Raw genomic sequence first — 21,109 nt, forward strand, 5'->3', positions numbered from 1 at the left:
ATTGGAATATGTAGACTTTAAAATATTATATGTATTCTAGTAAACTTGAAAATTTGCAAATTTATCATTTGGAGCAGTAATAAGGAGTCGGCGATTTAATCACGATCACTTTATATACTTGTTTTGGTTCTGAGATGGTCTTCCTTATAGCAGTGGTACTATTTTACTGTATCTTAAGCTAATCAAGTTCCTCGTTTTGAGAAAAAAGTATAATAATTTTTTTCTAAAAATATTTATGATTGGATTGGTAAATTCCAGGCAAATTTGATTAGTTGGAAACCACAAAATAATGTGGTACTGCTGCTTCATTTTAGAAATTTTCTTCTGATTTCTTCTATCTTGTTTAGATAACATAGAAGATTAAAAGGCGTGTGGATAGGACCATTTTTTTAAAAAAGAAAGTTTATAAATGACAGTTTTTGACTAGTTCAAAAATATATTTGAATGTTTTTAAAATTTACAAGTATATATACAAAAGTTTAAAAGAATATATATGCAAAATCCTAACTTTGTTAGTATATACTTTTAAGTAAATAGTTAGCTCCTAAAGAGTTATATAGTTGAGGGAGTTACTTCAGAATAAATTGTAAGTTAAATTACAAAAAATCTTCCTGTCAAAACTTGCTCTTTCATTTTCTTCTTGTCATTTAAAAATCTATAATTTGCCTCCTTAAAAAATAAAAAATATTCACAGGAGGGTGCACTATGATAAAATAACCACCCCTCATCCTTTTCATCTCCTCCCCAATCCAAAACTTCTCCTCCGTTCTTCGCGCCTCCTTCAATCCCAGCCCTGACTCCATTTCCTCCACTTGCTCCCCCACTCCTTTAGCACTCTCACCGTCCCTCCGTTTTGGTGATTACAGGGAGAAAGATCGGGGTGGACGTGGATGGAGAGGTGGGCAAGTGTGAGAGTGAGGCGGCGGAGGAGGCGAGGGCATGTGTGTGGGCATAGACAGAGGGGTGGGTAAGGGCGAGGTAGCGAAGAGCGAGGCGGCGACCGAGGACGTCGGTGAGGAAGAATGAGAATTTCAGGAGTATTTTGGGTATAAAAAATAGGATATAAACGAGAACTCTAACGGAACACTGATGATGGGGGCCGAAGTGAATTTTTTATTTTTTAAGGGAACAAAGTGCGGATTTTTAAAAGATCGGGAGGAAAGTGAAAAAGCAAGTATTGAGAGGAGGAGATTGTCTGTAATTTAGCCTAAATTATAGTTTGGATTCTTGAATCAAAGATATAAGATGTACATCCCATATAAGGAGTAGGGATCTCAGCGAATCATATTCGCGGTGGATTTTTTAAAACCTGAATCCGAACTCGACAATCAAATTCGAACTCCGAACCTGGACCTGAGCCCAATGGGTTTTGAAAATCAACATCCAAAACCGAACCCAATCGAAAAATCAAAATCGGAACCTGAAACAATCACTTTCTTTCCCACATTTCAAAACATATTAAAATCTAAAATTTTCAAAATATAAATTCAAATTTAATATCTAACATTCATATATATTATATAATTTAAAATCTATTCGGGTTCGGATCGGGTTTAAGTCGAGCCAGGTACTAACAATATCCATACCCGAACTTGAATTTGTCGAATTTTTATTTTGTAGATCCGTGTCCGAAACCATATCCGTTTAGTATCGGATAAATCTACCCTGTTTAGCTATGTTAATGAAAGAGGCAAAGTGCATAAAGACTCATAACTTTCTATTGTTTTAAAACAAACCACTAAACCTTTTATTTTGAAAATTAGACTCTCTAAATTTTTCTAGATGGTTTTAGATAGACAGCGTAGGGGATTCTTTTTTTTTTTTTTTTTTTTTTTTTTTTTTGGGAGGAGAAACACGCCCTAAGGCGAATTTATTTATCAATCGGTAGGTACAACTTGAGAGAATTCATCTACAGAGGACCAAAAAGACAGTTTGTTGCTAGAGAGCCCCCAGTTGGCCAATCGATCTGCAACTACAATATTTTTAGAATATCTTGAAGACCATCCATAGCTAAATTGCTTGGAGCTTTCAAGAAAATTCTGAAGAACCGTGATTCTTGTTCGAGCTTCATCTGTTAGCGAATCTGAATGATAGCTCCTAAGGTGCAAGGCTTTGATGATGGGTGCTGAATCTGAGTAGATATGATAAGTTTCTCCCGGATACCTTTGCAACAAAAGATTTGTCGCTCGGAAAATTGCTCCAATTTTCGCTGAGCAGGCGTCATGGACGTCCTTCAGTACATCAGATATGCACATAATGATTCCATGTTGATTGGCGATTAGGCATCCGACACCACCTGTAGTACCACCTTTCCAACTCCCATCCCCCCATACTTGTAAGGAAAAGGTCGCAAGTTCTTGAATCAGAGTTGGGTCCTGAATGCTAATTCCTCATCATGTTCTCTTTAGAATATAAGGTCGTCCAGCTGCGAGCCCGTGAAATGATGGCAGTGATATTGAAATTTTTTCCTTCAAAAATCATCTCATTCCTTCCTTTCCATAAGCTCCATAATAGATGAACACAGAAAGCCCTATAAGTCGCCATGTCTTTATTAGTTAGGATAAAGAAAATCCAAAAGGACAGAGGCCTATCCGCATTATCAATTACAAGGCCTATACTGATGCAAACAGACATGTCGTGTTTGCTCACAATTAAAAAATAAATGTACCAACGTCTCAGGCTCTTGTAGGCAAGCGGGCAGAGTCCATTAAAGTTAGGCAGTCTCGAGGCTAGTGCGGCTCCAACTGGTAACGTGTCTGCTACTAGTCTCCAGAAAAATACTTTAGCTCGGGGCATCACATTCTTTATGCCCCAAATTTTTCCCCAGATAGTATGCTGGTTTTCATATGGCTGATGCAATTGGCTATGATCCAGACCATCGTTTAAATGATTGATAGCAGATCGCAGGGTGAAGCGGCCAGATTCGGAGAAGTTCCATCGTAGTTGTTCAGAATTTTGGACCACAGCATTCGCCATGAAATTACGGATTTGTAACATAGAGCGCCAAATAGGTGAAACTACAGGTCTGTTTTGAGCCGACCAGAAGCTGAGATTGTTAGCCCGATTGTACTTGTTCACCAGAACCTGTGCCCATAATGATGTTGGCCTAGTGAGGAGCGACCACACCAATTTGCATACTAGGGCGCGATTAAGGGTTGACAGGGATGGTATACCAATCCCCCGAGTTCCCTGTTTGTAGTTAGTTTTGTCCATGCCTTTGGGTAATAATGGTGACCGCCTGGCTTGAAGCCCCACCAGAAATCTCGAATAATTTTTTCCATCTGGTGAAGAAATTTTGCAGGAAGTAGAATGAAACAAATAGAGTATCGAGGTACCGCTAGGAGCACCGATTGTATAAGAGTGAGACGCCCCGCATGCGATAGATTTCTAGCTTTTCATCTAGCTAATCTGCTTTGCAATTTATCAATGATGAAACTGAAGGTGTTGGTTAGGGACCGTTCCAAAAATAGCGGATTGCCTAAGTATCTTCCTTGTCCTTGGTGCGCTGCGATGTTGAGAATTTGTTGGATACTCTCACGTATTGCAGATGTAGTGCTGTGGCTGAATATTATCGACGATTTTTGGAGATTTATAGTCTCCCCAGATATGGTACAGAAAATATTGAGGATTTCTTGAATTCGGAGGGCCTCATTCTGGGAGGATTTTCCGAAGATAAAGAGGTCGTCAGCATACATAACGTGTGTTATAGCCGGTCCCGTTCGTAAAAACCTGAAGCCATTTAGTGAGCCGCAAAGGGCAGCTTCCTCCAAGAACAGTGAAAGTGCATTAGAAGCTAAGATAAAAATATACGGAGAGAGGGCAGTTTACTATTTTTTTTTTTTACTTAATTAGTTTAATTTTATAGCTCTTTATTCTTATATTTTTAAAAAATATAAGTATTTATGCTAACAGCGTAAATCTTGAGACAAAAAAAAAACTTAATTTAATAGCCGAATTTTTTATCCCGAATTTTTAATTGATGAACGTATAATATCCGTATAAATCACGTATCCGAATAATCGGCGAATCCGTTTTTTAGCCCTTTTTTTCAACGAATTTAAAAATTAGAAGGCGAATTTTATCTGAATTATATCCCTACCGAATTTTTGCCGAATCCGAATTAACTAACTATGTTACATATTTCTCAAGTTTTAAGGGGTATTTTAGACATTGTCTCAAATCTTCAATTCGGTATTTTAGACATTGTCTCAAATTCGGCTGGTCAAAAAGGGAGGGAAAGGAGAGCGGGAAAAGAAAAAGGCCCCAACAAAAAAAAAAAAAAAAAGAAAAAAAATAGAGCTTTTCGAGGAGCCAAGAGCTCGACGAAGACGACGACGACGCTGCGGCGGCGCCGCCTCTCTCCGCCGCCGCGATGCCGCAGCCGAAGATCAGCGCCTTCTTCAAGCCCGCCGCCGATCTCGCCATTAACGACCTCAGCATCCGATCCCATAAGGTACCTCCTTTTCCGTTTCTTTTCCTACTCTTAATCTGTATGTTTTCACTAGATTTTATAGTTTAGGTGTTATTCAACACATGGAATCTTAGTTTAAGTGCCTCCGATCGAAACCCCCCCTCGATGTCGTAGTTTTCTTAGATTGAATCGATCAAAATGATGGAGAAATGGGCATGTTTTGCTCAAAAACTGGGTTTAAAAAAAAATTATGATGGGTACTGCAGCTGCTACCGCGACGGGGAGAAGGGGAATGATAAGGGATCGGAAATTGCCGCAAAGGTTATTAATAAGAAGCGGAGCTACGCGCAGTACCATTTGGAATTGGGGCAATCCGATTTCGTCCTGCACAGTTGCGCCGTTTGCGGGATGATGTACGCGCGCGGGGATCAAGAGGACGAGAAGACTCACAAAGCATTTCATAAGAACTACTGTGAGGGAATCCCGTTCAAGGTGTTTGTTGAAATGCCAATGCGTCAATTTTGTGCAATTCGTGTTTACTTTTTCGGCTTAATTATAAAAACTCCCCATGCACTTAAAAAAATTTAAACAGTCTCAACCCTGCACTTTAGCTTGTGTCAAATAGGTCCAATAATTTTGGGATTCTGTTAACTTTTGATGGAAGTGTTAGCGGTGATGACGTGGCAAAATTGTTTGCCATTGAAAATGCTTAATTCTCGCATGTGAATGCTTTTTCGTGGTTCCTCTTGGGCTTTGATTTTTGAAGGTGTGCTTGAAGGAGCTTAAATGGGCTTAAAAATGTGCTATCTCATCATGTCGCCGTTTAAATTAACGCAAAAGCCTAATAGAAGGGCCTATTTTATACAGAACTAAAGTGCAGGGTTGGCATTGTTTAAATTTTTATGCAGGGAGATGTTTGAGACATGGGGGTGAAATGCTAGGTTTTTTTTCTTTTTAATAATTAAGCCTTTTTTTTTTTCTGTAAAATGCATGTATAGTCATTGTACTTTCCCAATGTTGTTACCTGTTCGCCAAATTTTTCCAGGTGTTCCATCCCTTGTTGCTAATCAGACCCGACGGATGTTAATTATTTTCTCAGCACATGCCGGTTTTCTGCAAAATGACCATTTTACTGCCTCTGTAAAAGGATTTCTTGTTTCATTTGATTTTCGAAATTGACTTGATGGATGTCAGGAATTTTAATGGCCAGGATGTGATTGCGGCATGTTGCGATGTACAAAGCTTAAAATGTTTTAATGAAAGTTCAAGAAAACTATGTCCCAATACCACAAAAGTACAAGAACTATCCATACATCTGTTTCCCTTTTCGTTCGTGCTGTGATACTTACTTGAAGTTGCAGGGTTGGCGCAATGAGAGGGCGGTCGTGACTAGCAGTAATGGAGACCGCATATTATTGGTGATAGATGAGGATTCTTCTGCTCAAAAGAACAAGGTTTATCTCGATGTCACACATTCTAGTCCTTGAACTTTAATGAAGTGCGCCTTTCCAGTAATTGCGAATAAAAAATTGGAGGCATATTTCAGGAATGAAACCGCAATTTGTCAAAAGTTCATGAACTACAGTCCCTGGAGAAACTCCCATAGTTTTCTTTGTCAAGTTGCTTTCATAGTTAAATAAGTGAAAACTAGGTTCATGCTTAAATAGAAGCAACTCTTTCGAATTCTAGCTGAACAAAATCAAACGGATAGGTTGAATGGCCACGTTAATAGAGAGCTTTCAAATATTATAGGTCCAACAAGTTCTAAGAACAGTGGAAAAGGAGCTTGGGTTTAGCGAAGGCCAGCTTCTACATAAGCTATGCAAGGTAAAAGAAAAAACATTAGAAATTTATAAACTTTTAAATCAAGCCACACTCCTGTTCCTTTAATTAAGTTTCTTTCTTTTGCAGGTTTATCTGTTCATTTCAGGTCATAGGGTTGTTGGCTGCCTCGTCGCTGAACCAATAAAAACTGCCCATAAAGTTATTTCAAGCTCTTCTTCATGCAAAAGTTCAAATGACTTATCGGAAAAGCCAAGTACAGCCAATTCAACAGATACTAACACGGATTCGAGGAGGCGAAACCTAACAATTCAATTTGGTCAGTTTAGTTTCAAGAGAGAAATCATCAGAAAAGGTAATCCTTTGGATAAGACTGTCAAGATTGATCAGTGGGATTGTGGAGCTATTTTTTGTGAAGAGGAAGCTGTGCCGGCTCTGTGCGGCTTCAGGGCAATTTGGGTTGCACCATCCAGTAGGAGGAATGGAATTGCCTCTCAACTAATGGATGCAGCAAGGTAGTTATATTTGCATATGTACCCCTACAAAGTTGTCTATTCACCTCTATATTTCTGCAAAACCTGAATTTTTGATATATGCTGTCCGATAACTTGCTTTATTGCATGTTTACCATTCTACATGGCTATTCCAAAGAATCCTTTTCTATTACACAACCTACTTGCTCATGAAAACCTAAACCCTAAACCCTAAATCCTAAAACCCTAAACCAGTTGGACTAAAGCCTGATCAAGCATCGACGCTCGTGCTTCTGTCAGCTTCATAAAGCCTGTAGAGGATCTTAACAATTAAGATTTTTACAGTGGAATATGTTAAGATGAACGATTTGCATGGACATATGTGATGGTGTCAAACTCTGTCGTATGAGATCTAACTAGTAATTTTTTACATAAATTTCCCCGAGAAGGTTGATCATTTCATGGCTTTTCCACACATCATAGTGGCTTTCTTCTTGATAAATCTAGGATGGCCCATAATTTTCCTTTTCTTTCTTTTGGTGAAAGATGAATCCAAAGTGAAATTTCTCATCTATTTTAATCCATTGAAATAGTATTAGATCAGGAAATGGTTGTGGTGTGCTTATAAATATAAATCGAGAATACCGTGTCCTCTATGTTCTATTGTTTCTATATTTCTAACTAGTTGTGAAGCTTACGGTAGGCTCTGATCACTGTAAATTAGTGTATCGGCTTAGTTAGAAACTTCTTATTATTTTTATTTTTATTTTTATTTTTGATTTATGCAGGAAGAGCTTCTGCAAAGGTGAAACATTAGAAGTTTCCCAATGTGCTTTCTCATCACCGACCTCTGCTGGAAAGGCATTAGCATGCAGTTATAGCGAGACCAGCTCATTCTTGGTTTATAAAGCTGAAGATCTCTTGTAAGTTTCATCAAGATGTTCCCCATATTGAATTATATATTTCCTTCACTATTTTGGGGAGATCGAATGCATTTCATATCTGAAAGATCAATGAATTTCCTGTGTAGTAAGAAGTAGTTGGAACTGAAATAACCCCAAGTGATTCCTTTTTTCTTTTGTGCTACTTATTTTTGCAGTTTGTACCTGTAAATGGTTGAGTTTGTTACTTCACCTTGTTTGCTGATTTGGTTATTTTAGTATGGATAGCAAAATTAAGAAGAAACCCAGGTTGAACTCACTCAACATGGCTCGTTGACTGTGGTGAGAGGTTCTGTGTTTTCATCTTCATCGTAGTGTTTGTTTGATGGAACAAATTTGAATAGATCAGTACTCAAACAGTTTGTCAGTAGAATTATAAACCTTTACCCGGATTTTGATGCAAAGAATACTTAAAATAGTGTTTCTCTTAGTTTTGTAGATTACTAATTTTGTGATATTTATTGCCTGTGCTCATCTTTAGTAAAAATTAGGCTCTATTCTGAATCTGAAAACACGTAATCCATTTCGTATCTAGGGCTATGATTATGTAAGCTATTTATTTAAAGGAGCACTAATAGCTTTCTCATTAAACTGCGCCGACATTTATTTCAGCTTTTTGTTATAGTAAATATTCTGGATTCATGTTGTTTGCTGAATTGTCTTATTGCTGCTGCTTCTCCAAGTAGGATTGCTCTAGAATGCACTAGGCGACGACATAGAATCTACTTATGGTTAATAGTTTATAGAGCTTCTAAACTTAAATCGGTTTCGGGCCTCAGCATGACCTTATCGTAAAAAAGTTCCTGGGCCACCTGAACACCAACTTTGAAAGTTGAAAGAGCATAGTATGCGAATTTAATGCTTATGAAACCCTAAAATAAAGGTCCATAGAAGTCTATCTATGAAATTATTGCTTAAGAAAATCAACTTGGTGCTGTTGACAACTTACAAGCATTTATTGTGTATTCACTGTTGAAATAGAATTCATTGCTCTTCTTCCTTTTTTTTTTTGTTGACTAATTACTATAAAATCCAACTCAATAGCCAAGTTCAAGAATTGAGAGTGGACCAATCAAATAATTATACACTCATTAGCTCACAATCATCAGTACTGAACATATTACACATGCACAAACCTGCAGCTCAAATCATAAGCAGTAAACATAACACTGCAGAGGACAACTGCACACTGTTCGAAAGAGAAAAATGAAAGACCCGCGCACGATGCGCGGCTTCTGAAGCGTAGAAATAGTAGAAAGGGTTATGAACTCCTCCCCCTTCAGAAGACGACGGTGGCGGTTGCTGCGACGAACCGTGTGCAGGAGGAGAAGGAGAAGAAGGAGAAGAGCCTGGGAACGGAGGTGAGTTGCATGGTTGATGCGGTGGCGGCGGTGGCGGTGGTGGTGGCGGCCCACATATCGAAGGACACAGCTCGCACTTGCTGATACATATCAGACTGTCATCAGCTGCTGCTGCTGCTGCTGCAACCACCGCTGCGACCGCTGCTACGATCGCTGACGTTGGCATGCAGAACATGCCTCTTCTGAATACTCTTCTCTTCTCCATGGTGATGAGAATGCAAGTGAGTTTCAGAGTTTGTTCTCTCTAAATATTGGTCCAAGCTTCTCATCCAAGCTCTAAATAGAAAGAAATCGCGTAAATTGCACCGCAGTCCCTGAACTTTCAATGGAGTTTTATTTTGGCCCTCGAACTATCGAGTTGGATGTTGAAGTTTATATATAGAATTCCACTTGCTCCTTATGCATATCTGCTATCAGAGGGCAAATTGAGTTGTTAAAGAGTATGAAATAATCGTTTTTTTTTTTTTTTTTTTTTTTTTGTTAGAGAACGGTGTTTTTAAAACTTTTTGATAAACTTAAAATATAGATTTGAATTAAATCTGAAAAAAAATTAAATAATCCTAATCCTAGGAGGTTGACGAGGTTCGAACTCAGAATCTTCTGTTTTGTTCTTAAAAAGCTTAAACTTTTATTTTAAAAAAAATTATTGTTTCATATTTTCTAACATGAACTTTTCAGCTAAAAGTGTGAGAAAGACAAAGGATTGATGAATTTTTGGCATACGAGCAGATAGATGAATCAAGTGCGAGCAATAATTTCTATCCAAGATAAGGGCTAAAATAAAATATTGACGAAAGCTAGAGGATCAAAATGAAACTTTGAGTTAAAAGAAATTTAAAGAAGAATAATGGGGAGGGAATAGATGCTTGAGGGGTGTAAAAGTTTTGGTGCAAAGGGTGGAGCAAAAGAGATGCTTCTTGAAAGGCATGAATACCACCTCAAAAAAAATAATAATAATAATAAAAAAGAAATAGAAAAGTTAATGAATAAGATTCTCTCTTCATGATTGGAAGATGATTCCCTGCATTTTTATTTTATTTTAATTTGCATTTTGTAAAAATGTATGGAGACACCTCAACTGTAGAACATTTTGAAATAGCGTCAACAATTTATTTTTTATTTTCCGGATTGACACTCTCTAAATTTTTTTTTCTTTAAATAATTTATTTTAACCAAAAATTTGAGATTTTTATTAATTTAATAGTTGTAATTATTTCATACGAAAACTCGATCATTTACTAGTAGTAGATATTGACATTAAGTCACTAAAGGTTTAACTTAAAATAATTGAATGACTGAAAGAAAGAAATTAGAAGTAAAGAGGTATTCAATTTTTTTTTTCAAAAAAATTAGAGTTAAGGGTTGGTTTTAAAAAAGATTAGTTTTTAGGTTGAGGGATCTCTACACATTTCTCACCTAATCAAAGAGATAAATTCAATGATTAAATGCTACTTGTACACCAGCGCGAGAGCTGCTTGTAGAAGAAAATAAAAAAAAAGAAAAAAAAAGAAGGGCACAACAGATAGCCTAGATAAGTAAGTTTCGCTAAATAATAAACACTATAATTAAACAGCTTAAATTATAAATATTTTAAATATAGTGAAAAAAAAAACAAAATTTATTTATTTATGCTTAATTTTTATCTTTCTAAGTGAGAAAAAGAGGATGGTGCATAATTTTTATATAATATGACACCCTGCATATACTAAATCTTGTGAGGTAAAAAAATAATAATAATAAAACCAATTGGGTTGGGCACGTGCCCCCCACGGGCACCCCTGTTTTAAGTGATCAGTTAAACGACTTTTATATTATATGAAAGAATATAAGATATACACTTACTTACTTTGTAGTATATGATAGCGTTGCGTAGTTTAATTTGCCTTTTTGCTTTTTATGATGTGGCATATTTTTGGTTCGTTGTTCACAATTATATTTAATGGTTGTTAGTTTTATTTTTATTTTATTTGCGAGTGGCCGTTTTTAAACAGAATAATAAATTGATATATTTGAAAAACTATATGGTGGTTGTAGTGTCAAGAACTTAGTATGCTGGGTTCGATTCAGTGGAGGTATCTGGTTTGACACATCTGTAGAATGTAGGACTAAGTTGGAGCCGTTTTACGTGAAATGGATGTGAAAACGGAATGCAGGATTGCGGAAATTTGTTGGAATTGAAATTTCTACAAGTTTCGGGTGCCCAGAAAGTGTTTAGGGCGCCAATGTTTTGTGTAGGCTTGAAGGATTTTGAATCCTAGTTTGAGTCCCAAGTTTTATGTAGCAACCTGAAAGTGAGTTATATGGCCATTCGTAGAATTGACAAGGGTTGACAAGTGCACTGTGACTCATCACAGATTCGAATGCCAGAGTACAACCGCCTCAAAACATTTGAGCAGATTTACGATGGGGTTGAAAGTGGATTCGGACACTTGGTAAGATCAATTCGGGCACCGCGAAGTTCTGTTTTATAGCAATAGGTAATTTTCTATTTTTCTAAGGGCTCTTTTGTAATGTTATTTCTCTATAAATAGATAGGGAATATGTTCAGATCTTTTTTCCGTTTTCTAGCCATAAAGACTCTTTTATTTACTCTTCTTTTCTCTTCTCTTTCTTTTCCTTCTTCCTGCTTGTGAGGAGCAGCCGAAGCAACACGCACAGTAACTCGAGAATCACAGTGGTACAATGCTCGAGTGTGTGAAATTGAGCTTTGCTCGTGAGTGAAGGAGTGGAGAGACCTGTGTGTTTGTTTCTACCAAACTGGATTGTAAAGTATTTGTTGGTTTGGAGTTTGTAGGATTTTTGGAATCTGTTGAAATCGGAACGGCGAAAAATAGATCAGAAAATAATTTAATGGCCAAGAAAGAAAGATAAGAAAGAACACATGAAATTACCCTGGTTGGCCAACGGCTCAGTCACGGGCGTCAGACGGAACAAATAATTATTAATGGTCGAAAATTGGAGTACAAAGAAGATCTCTCAAAAATCCGAACTCTAATCTGATTTAAAACGCGCGTAATAACCAACTCCGGAAAAAACAACTTCTCTCTCAATCCGTACGGACAACAAATTTGGGGCCTTATTAGCACTAGGCTCTTCAACCGTACGGACCAATGTGCATAATTAGTCGCCGGCTCCTCGGGATGCTCAATTAATTAGAGCTCAACTCTTCTTGGCTCGTGATGATGCAGCCACGAAAACATTGAAGCTCGGTTCCTCCGCAAAACCGTACCCTCAAGAGACTTAATTAATTAGTGCATGGCTCTTATTTTGTTGCGGCAAGATTAATTCGACCTAGCATGTATTTATAATACATGTTCCTAATAGAGTCTAATCCTAATTTCAATTAGAAATAGATTCGACTCTAATCCATAGTATACAAATAAATCTAAATTATATCAATCCCAATTAGATTAGGATTTAACTCCAATTTAGATAACTACAATCTAACCAATATAACAGGAATCGAATCAAATTTTCGTTTAGTTTTGAGGTCAATTTATAAACAGTCTGTTTTGCTGAATTTTTGTTGATCTTTGGAGTTTCCGGCTAAATTCTAGAGCAATGAGGGAGGCTTGTTGGAGCTAGATTTGTCTTCTTTGTTGGATTGATTTGAGGTGGGTTTAATTTACCAAAAATAATGAATTCCTCACACGTCTATATAAATTTCAGATGTGTAGTATCTATTAAATCAGCAGTAGGAATGATTTTTGTAGCCATATGTGATGTGTCCACATTGGCGGTTTTAATTTACACCGATCCACTTAAGATGTGGATTGAATTTATCCTAATAATTTAGGATAAGATAATATCCTTAGTTTCTTATTAGTTAAGAAACGTATTTACTAATGGATATTATTATATGTTAATTGATTATCCTGATCCTTATCTAATTATATGAGAATTCAGGATATTTAGGGATGATCTGTTATTTCTATTAAATACGTCCCCTTGTTTTCTCCATGAAGGACGATCGCATACAATCAAATTCGTAAGAACCACGAAATATCTTCTTATTCTCTCTCTTCTTCCTCTCTGGGATTTCCACCTACGTTACCGGGTGCTTTTAAGTGTGGATATGAAGAGGACTCTGGTAGCCCTCTTCGATTGGCATCGTCGCATCAGATCTGCGTGCTAAGGCGTACGCGAAGGAGAAGCGAGAAACGTGGAGAATCGAAGATCGAGACAAGACGATTCAAGAAGGCTTGTAAACAGTAATCCGATCGATTCGGACTCCCGGATACGTTGGCTATTCCGGTTTTGTAGTTTTTCCGCTGTCCTATTATTTCTACAATTGGGTATCAGAGTCTTGCATGCTTGTTTTCGCCTTTGATCATACTTGTGATGCGGTGTGTTTTAGATCGAATGTTTCGGTGATCATTTTTGTCGTAGATTAGTTCTACGCATTTTTTCTTTTTGTTTTCTATTTGTGAAATCAGATAAAAAAAAAGAACAAGAAAAATTTAACTAAATTAGTTTTAGTTTTTCTCTTAAATTGATCATGCGAAATTTTTTACATATGTTGTATTTTTTTTGTTTGTTTTTTTTGTAATTAAAAATAAATAAATATATTGCTGCCGGTGGTTGAGGCTAAGGGGCTCGACGCGACCCGCTACGGGCGAGGGGCGCACCCGCGAGAACCGCGCAGGCTCGGCCTGCCGCGGACGCGGGCCCGCACCTCCCGAGCGAACCGCGCAGGCTCGGCCTGCCGCGGGAGCGGGCCAGCACTCGCCCACCCGCGCGGGCCCAGCCTGCTGCGGGCGTGGGCGCGCGCCCGCGTGCACCGCGCGGGGCCGGCCCGCTACGAGAGCGGGGGACGCCCGTGGGCACCGAGCGGGCCCGGACCGCTGCGGGAGCGGGGCTCACCCGCGCGCTCCGCGCGGGCCCGGCCCGCTGCGGGACCGGGGCGCACCCGCGCGCTGGACCGGCCCGCTGCGGTCGCGGGCGCGCGGCCGAGCGCACAGCGCGCGCGCACGCCCATGCACAGCGCACGGGCCGGCCGACTACCCGTGCGCACATGGTCTAGCGCAAAAGGAGGCCGGCCCGTTGCGAGTTGGCAGGCCCTGCCAGGCCTTCTGCTCGCAGGGAACCTACTCTGCTGATTCTGGTGGGCTAGAGAGGTCGGCCCGGCCCCACGCACTGTTCAGAATTATTGAATATATATATTTTTTTTCTGTGTTGATTAATCCTATGTGGGTGTATTCTTTCTAATGCTTATGTAGCATGTGATTGTATTTTTTTTGGCATATAAGTACTTATGTTATTTCGGTGATTTTTTTTAACAAATTTAATTTTGGAAAAATGGGTTCGACGTCTGCAACATTCCTGTAGAATATTATTTTTTCTGATGTACATCTTGTAGTGATGTAGTAGGTTTCAATTATGCAAAAGTGATGTAATAATTAAGGCCATGTAAAGGAATGTGTTTTGCGCAGCATTGACGTTTTTCAAATTAAATTTTGGCATAAGTACTTATTTTTATCTGTGTGATGATATTATGAGATTAGTTCTCCTCATATAATATTTTTTTCAAGAAAAGATATGTTCTTCAAAATGGATAAGTTCCAACTTTTGGATAAGTTTCAAAATTAATAGAAAATTAATAAGATTGTGATATTTTGAACCGACACTGGGTGATGATTACGAGCATAGCGAAGTTTTCGATCCCGTTGTGTCGAGGATAATATTCCAATCTTGTTAATTTTTTCGGAATATGTGCCTAATGTCCAAACCTATTTTTTTGAATGTAGTGAAATGACTTCCAAGAACATCATAGCTGATCTCACCAGGGGTGATAAGCTAGATGGAAAGAATTATGATATTTGGCATAGGAAAATGCAATGCCTGCTCAATGAACAAGGGGTTCTAGAAACTCTTTCTGTCAAAAGAGTTCTGCTTGCTGAAGGCACTGCTTCTAAGCATGATAAAGAGATCTATAACAAATGGGTCAAGGAGGATCGAACTGCTCGGTATACTTTGTTGTGTGCCATGCAAGATGACCTCATTGGACAATTTGAGATCTTTGAAACTGCCAAGGACATGTGGGACAATCTGAAGATTACTTTTGGTCAAACTTCATCTACGAGGCTACGTGCCTTAAATCTCAAGTTTCTACAGTATATTAAAGACCCGAAGCATTCAATGGCTGAGCACCTTCGTGTGATGAGCGCCATGATTCGGGACCTTAAGACTGCTGGAAACGAGCTTACTGATGAGCAACAAGTTCTAGCAGTGATTCGTTCACTGCCTGATACTGAATGGTCCCAGATGAAGCTCCTGATGACGCACAGTGAGAATATTAAAACGTTTAATGACATCTCGCACCATCTCGAGCTCGAGGCAGTGCGCTTAGAAGTGAACCGTTCTGTCGCTCTTGTTGCACGCTCCGAGAAGCGCAGTGGGATTGCACCCAAGCGCAAAAAACATCACAACAATGGAGCGCAGAAGAAATGGAATCAAGCTCCTCAGGGTAGAGTTGGAAAGCACCGCAGAGGCAAGCGCGCTGGCAATAAGGATGCTACAAAGCTAAAATGCTACAATTGCAAGAAGAAGGGTCATTTCGCTCGGAATTGTCCTGAGGCGAAAATTTAACCATACCACTCAACTCACACTGTTTTGTTTGCTCTCATGCTTTAGTAGCTCATTCTCTTCCTATTTGGATTGTGGACACAGGAGCAAACAAACACGTAGTTCATGATCGAGTGGGGTTCGTAGATTATCATCGAGTACCGTCTGGCACACAGTTTGTCACCCTTGGGAATGGCACGAAGGAAGAAGTTCTAGGAGTCGGTTCGTACCAACTCAAGTTGCGTAGTGGCCACACTTTACTTCTTCAGGACGTGCTATATGCACCCGAAATTCGATGTAATCTATGTTCAGTTTTAGCTTTGTTGCATCTAGGATATTTATTTCATTTTGACAATGACCGCCTTGATATTTTCTTTCATGGTACTTTATTTGGATATGGTACATTAGTTGATAGTTTCTTTAAATTAGATTTGGAGGATGATTCGTTTGCATTTGCTTCTTCTTCTTCTTTATCTATTCTCTGTGATGAATCCGTTAAATGGCATGCCAGATTGGGCCATATAGGTCAAGAAAGAATGAATAGACTGGCTCGAGAAGGCCTTTTGGGGTCTTTCGCCAAAGTTGACCTATCTGCGTGCGAGCCTTGTCTAGCTGGGAAGGCATGTAGAAAGCCTTTTGGTAAGGCTACTCGTGCCTCTCATCCATTAGAGCTAATCCACTCAGACATTTGTGGGCCAATGAATGTGAGGGCCCGGCATGGTGCTTGCTATTTTCTCACATTCATTGATGATTATTTCCGTTATGGATATGTGTATTTGCTTTCTCGCCGATCTGAAGCTTTAGATTGCTTCAAGTGCTTCGTTGCGGAGGCTGAGAATCAAATAGAAAGAAGTGTAAAGGTGCTTCGCACTGACCGAGGTTGTGAGTACTTGTCTGATCAGTTCAAGACTTACTGTGAGCAAAAGGGTATTAATAGACAGCTCACTATTCCTGGTACTCCGCAACAAAATGGTGTTGCAGAGCGAAGGAACCGTACTATATTAGATATGGTTAGGTCGATGATGGCGCAAGCGCAACTTCCTATAAATTTTTGGGGAGATGCTCTTTTGACTGCAGCCTACATCCTTAATCGAGTTCCTAGCAAATCAGTGCCATCTACCCCATATGAGTTGTGGAGTGGTAGAAAACCAAGTTTACACTACTTACGCCCTTGGGGTTCAGCTGGATATGTTCACAGCCTCTCACATAGATTCGGAAAACTCGGCCCTAGAGCGAGCAAGCATGTATTCATCAGATACCCTGAAAATTCGAAGGGCTATGTGATGTATGATGAACACCCAGATGGTGGTATGACCGAGATTGAGTCTCGTGATGTGGAATTCCTAGAAGGGAATTTTCTAAGCATTAGTGAAATGCGAAGAGACGTCGGATTGTATGAGTTATAGGACGACACTACCCCATTTGCGGTTGAGGGTGATCGATCACTTCCCGAAGTCGATGAAGGAAGTGGTAGCGATCCTCCGGCTAGTGGGAGTGCTTCTTTGAGTGAGAGCATACCCTTGGAAGTCGGCAGATTAGACCCTCCATTACGCAGAAGTGAACGTGGACATATTCCTCGTCGACATTTTGAGATCGAAGGGGATATTTTCATGTGCACTCCGCTCGATGATGATGAACCTGCTTCTTATAAAGAAGTATTACAGACATCAGCTTGCAGTGAGTGGATGGCTGCTTGAAAGATGAGATGGACTCCACGAGCAAGAACCAAGTATGGGAATTGGTTGACCTTTCGCCTGGGCGCAAGTCTATTGGAAATAAATGGGTTTTAAAAATTAAGCGCAAGGCGGATGGATCAATCGATAAATACAAGGCTCGGCTCGTGGCTAAGGGCTACACTCAGAGGCAAGGGGTGGATTACAACGAGACGTTTGCTCCCGTTGTGCGATTTGCCTCTATTCGTTTGATTCTAGCCTTAGTGGCACACCTAGATTTGGAATTGTTCCAAATGGATGTCAAGACAGCTTTTCTCAATGGAGAATTGGCGGAGGAGATCTATATGGATCAACATGAGGGTTTTGTACTCAAAGGTCAAGAAGACAAAGTTTGTCGTCTTAAAAGATCCATTTACGGTCTCAAGCAGTCGTCGAGACAGTGGTATTTCAGGTTTCATGAAGCCATCACCTCTATCGGTATGTCCATGATAGAGGAGGACCACTGTGTATATGTCAAGACGACAGAGAATGGGATTTTATTTTTCTTTCTTTTCCTTCCCTGTTGGTGAGGAGCAGCTGAGCAACACCAGCAACAGCTGAAGCTCGAGAATCACAGTGTAATAGTGCATCGAGTGGTGAAGTTGAGCTTTGCTCGTGAGTGAGGAGTGGAAGAGACCTTGTGTTTTGTTTATACCCAACTGGATTGTAAAGTAATTTGGTTGAGTTTGGAGTTTAGTAGGATTTTTGGAATCGAATCAAATTTTCGTTAGATTTTGAGTCCAATTTATACAACAGTGGTTTTGCTGGATTTTTGTTGATCTTTGGAGTTCCCGGCTGATTCTAGTGCAATGAGGGAGACTTGTTGGAGCTAGATTTGTCCTTCTTTGTTGGATTGCATTTGAGGTGGGTTTAATTTACCAAAAACAATGAATTCCTCACCATCTCTATTATAAATTTCAGCATGTGTAGTATCTATTAAATCAGCAGCTGGGAATGATTTTAATTTGTATGGAATTACTATTAGCATGTTGTTATTACTTCTATTGATTGTTAACCTAAATGGTACATGTTGTTACCTAGTTAAGCTGTTATGGATCCCTTCCCTATTAGCATAGTAGTGTTACTTAATAAATCTGACCACGAGATGCACACTCAATTATCTTTTACATATATATTTGAGTGAGTGTGGATGACAGCTTGTATGCTTATGGAGAGTTATTTTGCAGTTGGGTGATACAGCAGTTCCAAATCATTAGGTTACATTCCGGATAATGTCGAGGGTACGTGGATAGTAGTTTTATGATCTGATTGTTCATTTACATTGACTACAGCCTGCACGAGCTATATTTGAGCTCGACAGAGATACGTAATGAAATGCAGTTCCAGAGTCTGGCTATAACGTTGATTTGTTGCAGCAGTCCTGGTAGCGACCTACATATTAATGGGCCACCTACGAAAGTAGTGTCATGGCAATAGATAAGCACGTTTGACCGGCCCCTCGAGTCAGTCAGTGAGATTGGATTATGACTGTAAGCACCCAATAGTTAGTTGATGCATACATATATATTCAACTTTTTTATCTTGAGCATTTGTAGTTTAGAGGCATAATAGTTGTAGACTTTCATTCCAGCTTATACATATATCATGTTGTACAGTTGATTATTTTTTCCTTTTATGCTTCTATTAGACTTAGTGGGTAGGTCGTTGTCATCGGTGACATATCCACTGGGGACTAATTTTGCAGTAGTTTTTACGCCCTCTGTTGTTGCATTTTCTTTTCAAAGCCCTCCGTGCCGATTGCTGCATCTGATCGAGATAAGGGGATCGCGAGTTAGATAGTGCCTCCTTCCTATGTTGACCATGCTAGAGGAGGACTCAATAGAGGCTAGTTTTTGGGGGAGTATATTTTTACATACTGGAACTAGTGATGCTAGCTATATTACTATTTTATCTGTTGTTCTGGGAGATACAGCTATACTTAGAGCTGTGATTTATGTACATTATAGCTTTGTTTTTGTTAGTTACTTTGATTCCAGCTTTGATATATGCTGGTTGTAACTTATAGGACTGCTTTTACAGGTTCTTGACTTTTCATGTATACGGAGCTTCCCGTATATGCGGTGGATTTGTTGGTGCGCCCGGATCCCTATTCTCTCTTCTCTCTCAACAACCTTTGGCTGGTGACCATCTAAATAAGAAGAATTAGAATTTCAAGTACATTTCAAAAAGATAAGTTTTAAATATCAAGACCAATTTACATAAAAAGTCCATCAATTTTATGGTTTTGCAAAAATATACTTTTTTTTTAAATTTTGCTGATTAGGTCTAGATTTTTAGTAAACTGATCAAATATCCTTATTCATTTTCTCTCTCCTTTTTCTTTTGTTTGTTTTCTCCTTCCTCCTCCTAGTCGTTCGTTTCTCTTTTTTTTTTTCTTTCGCTTTATCTTCTTTCTCCTCCTCCTTCACCGCCACTAGGGATGCAATATAGGTCGTGCCAGGTCACCACCTGAAACAAATCAGGCTAATAGCCGGCTCGACTCAGCTTCAAGTCCGGGGCAAGCCGGATCTACCAAGCCTCTGGACCGAAAGGCATGGGTAGTGTTGGGGCTGGCACGACCCAGGCCTATTTCAAGCTCGACTGGGTTGCATTGTCAGACCTAAGGGGAGAGGCCCAGCATGACCTGGAAAGCTGGGATGGCACAGGTGCTATAGCACCCATTTCGAGTTGCAGCCCGACCGAAGGTCTTGCTGGGCCAAGTGGCCAACGGGCCGCCTGACCCATTTTACATTCCTAATCGCCCAATGTCGATGCTGCATTTCTCTTTCCTACCTCCGTCGACGCTAGCGGTGACGACACATGCTCGGATATGGTACATATCATGAAGGTGAGGCTACGACGGAGGATATGGTCATGGACGACAAAGGCAATGAGGGTGCCATAGGATTTGAGAAGAGCAGTGAGGGAAAGTGCATCAAGTGTGGTAGCTACTATAGTGGAGGGCAAGGGAGGGGACGCGATAGCAAAAATAAGATGCAAAGGGTGAAGAAAAAGAAGACAGTAGAATATATATATATATATATATATATATATATATATATATATATAGAGTCCGGTTACTATACTATTATGAGTACGATCGCCCTCGTACTCATAAGTCGTTTTCGATGATAGAGCTTCCGAATCGACGATCCATACTGTTAATGTAAGGGAAGTGAATTCTCGAAATCCGAGGATTAGACTTCGTTGGGAATCGACTAATTGTCGAGTGTGTAAGCTTCGGAAAGTCCGAAGGTGGTAATAATGCGTAAAGTGCATTGAGGTAATGTCCGCGAGAGCACTAGTGCAAAAGCTGCACTGGAGCAGAAATGCTCTCGGGGACCGGTCCCTGGCAGGGAGGGACCGGTCCCATCGGGCTGGGCTGCGGGGGTCTCTGATGAGATCGGTCCCTGGTGGTCCCTGGTAGGCAGGGATCGGTTCCCAAACATTAGCCGAGCGAGAATTAGCCGAAATTTGGCTAAGTCCTGGGAACCCAGCTCTCGGGAACCGGTCTCTCAGACAAGGACCGGTCTCCCGAGGGCCGGTCTCTCAAGCAGGGACCGGTTCCCGAACGCGAAATCCCCTCTGCCCGAAGGTGCAGCTCTCGGGGACCGGTCTCCCCGAGCTGGGACCGGTCCCTCACTGCGAAAATGGCCCAGGGAGGGCTGTTTCAGGAAATGAAAAGTTGAGGGGGCTATCTGCAAAATAACCTATATGAAGGCTTGGGGACCTCTCTCTCCCTCTCATTTGCTCTCTCTCCCTTTCACACTCTTTCCCCCTCTCTCTCTAGGAGAGAAAAGAAGGAGAAGAAGAAGGAAAAGGAGAGGAAGGAGAAGAAGTAGGAGAAGAAGAAGACAAAGGTGGA

At 40.0% G+C, this 21,109-nt stretch overlaps 1 protein-coding gene across 1 annotated transcript; it reads left to right on the forward strand.

Moving 5' to 3' along the window:
• LOC109726047 (protein CHROMOSOME TRANSMISSION FIDELITY 7) lies at positions 3,228–8,914 on the forward strand. The gene is made up of 8 exons (XM_020255477.1): positions 3,228–3,304; positions 4,406–4,453; positions 4,678–4,903; positions 5,773–5,865; positions 6,164–6,238; positions 6,323–6,708; positions 7,455–7,589; positions 8,750–8,914. Exons 1-8 carry the CDS (start codon positions 3,228–3,230, stop codon positions 8,766–8,768), a joined length of 1,059 nt encoding a protein of 352 aa, XP_020111066.1. The 3' UTR covers positions 8,769–8,914.

The sequence above is a fragment of the Ananas comosus genome, linkage group 20, assembly GCF_001540865.1.
Source record: "Ananas comosus cultivar F153 linkage group 20, ASM154086v1, whole genome shotgun sequence".
NCBI lineage: Eukaryota > Viridiplantae > Streptophyta > Magnoliopsida > Poales > Bromeliaceae > Ananas > Ananas comosus.

Excerpts from the sequence above, each read along its gene's own strand:
- LOC109726047 (XM_020255477.1), top strand. The coding sequence starts at position 3,228 with ATGGTGACCGCCTGGCTTGAAGCCCCACCAGAAATCTCGAATAATTTT. Across the intron at positions 4,904-5,772 it reads GTGAGGGAATCCCGTTCAAG|GGTTGGCGCAATGAGAGGGC; the intron begins GTGTTTGTTGAA and ends TTGAAGTTGCAG. Across the intron at positions 5,866-6,163 it reads CTTCTGCTCAAAAGAACAAG|GTCCAACAAGTTCTAAGAAC; the intron begins GTTTATCTCGAT and ends CAAATATTATAG.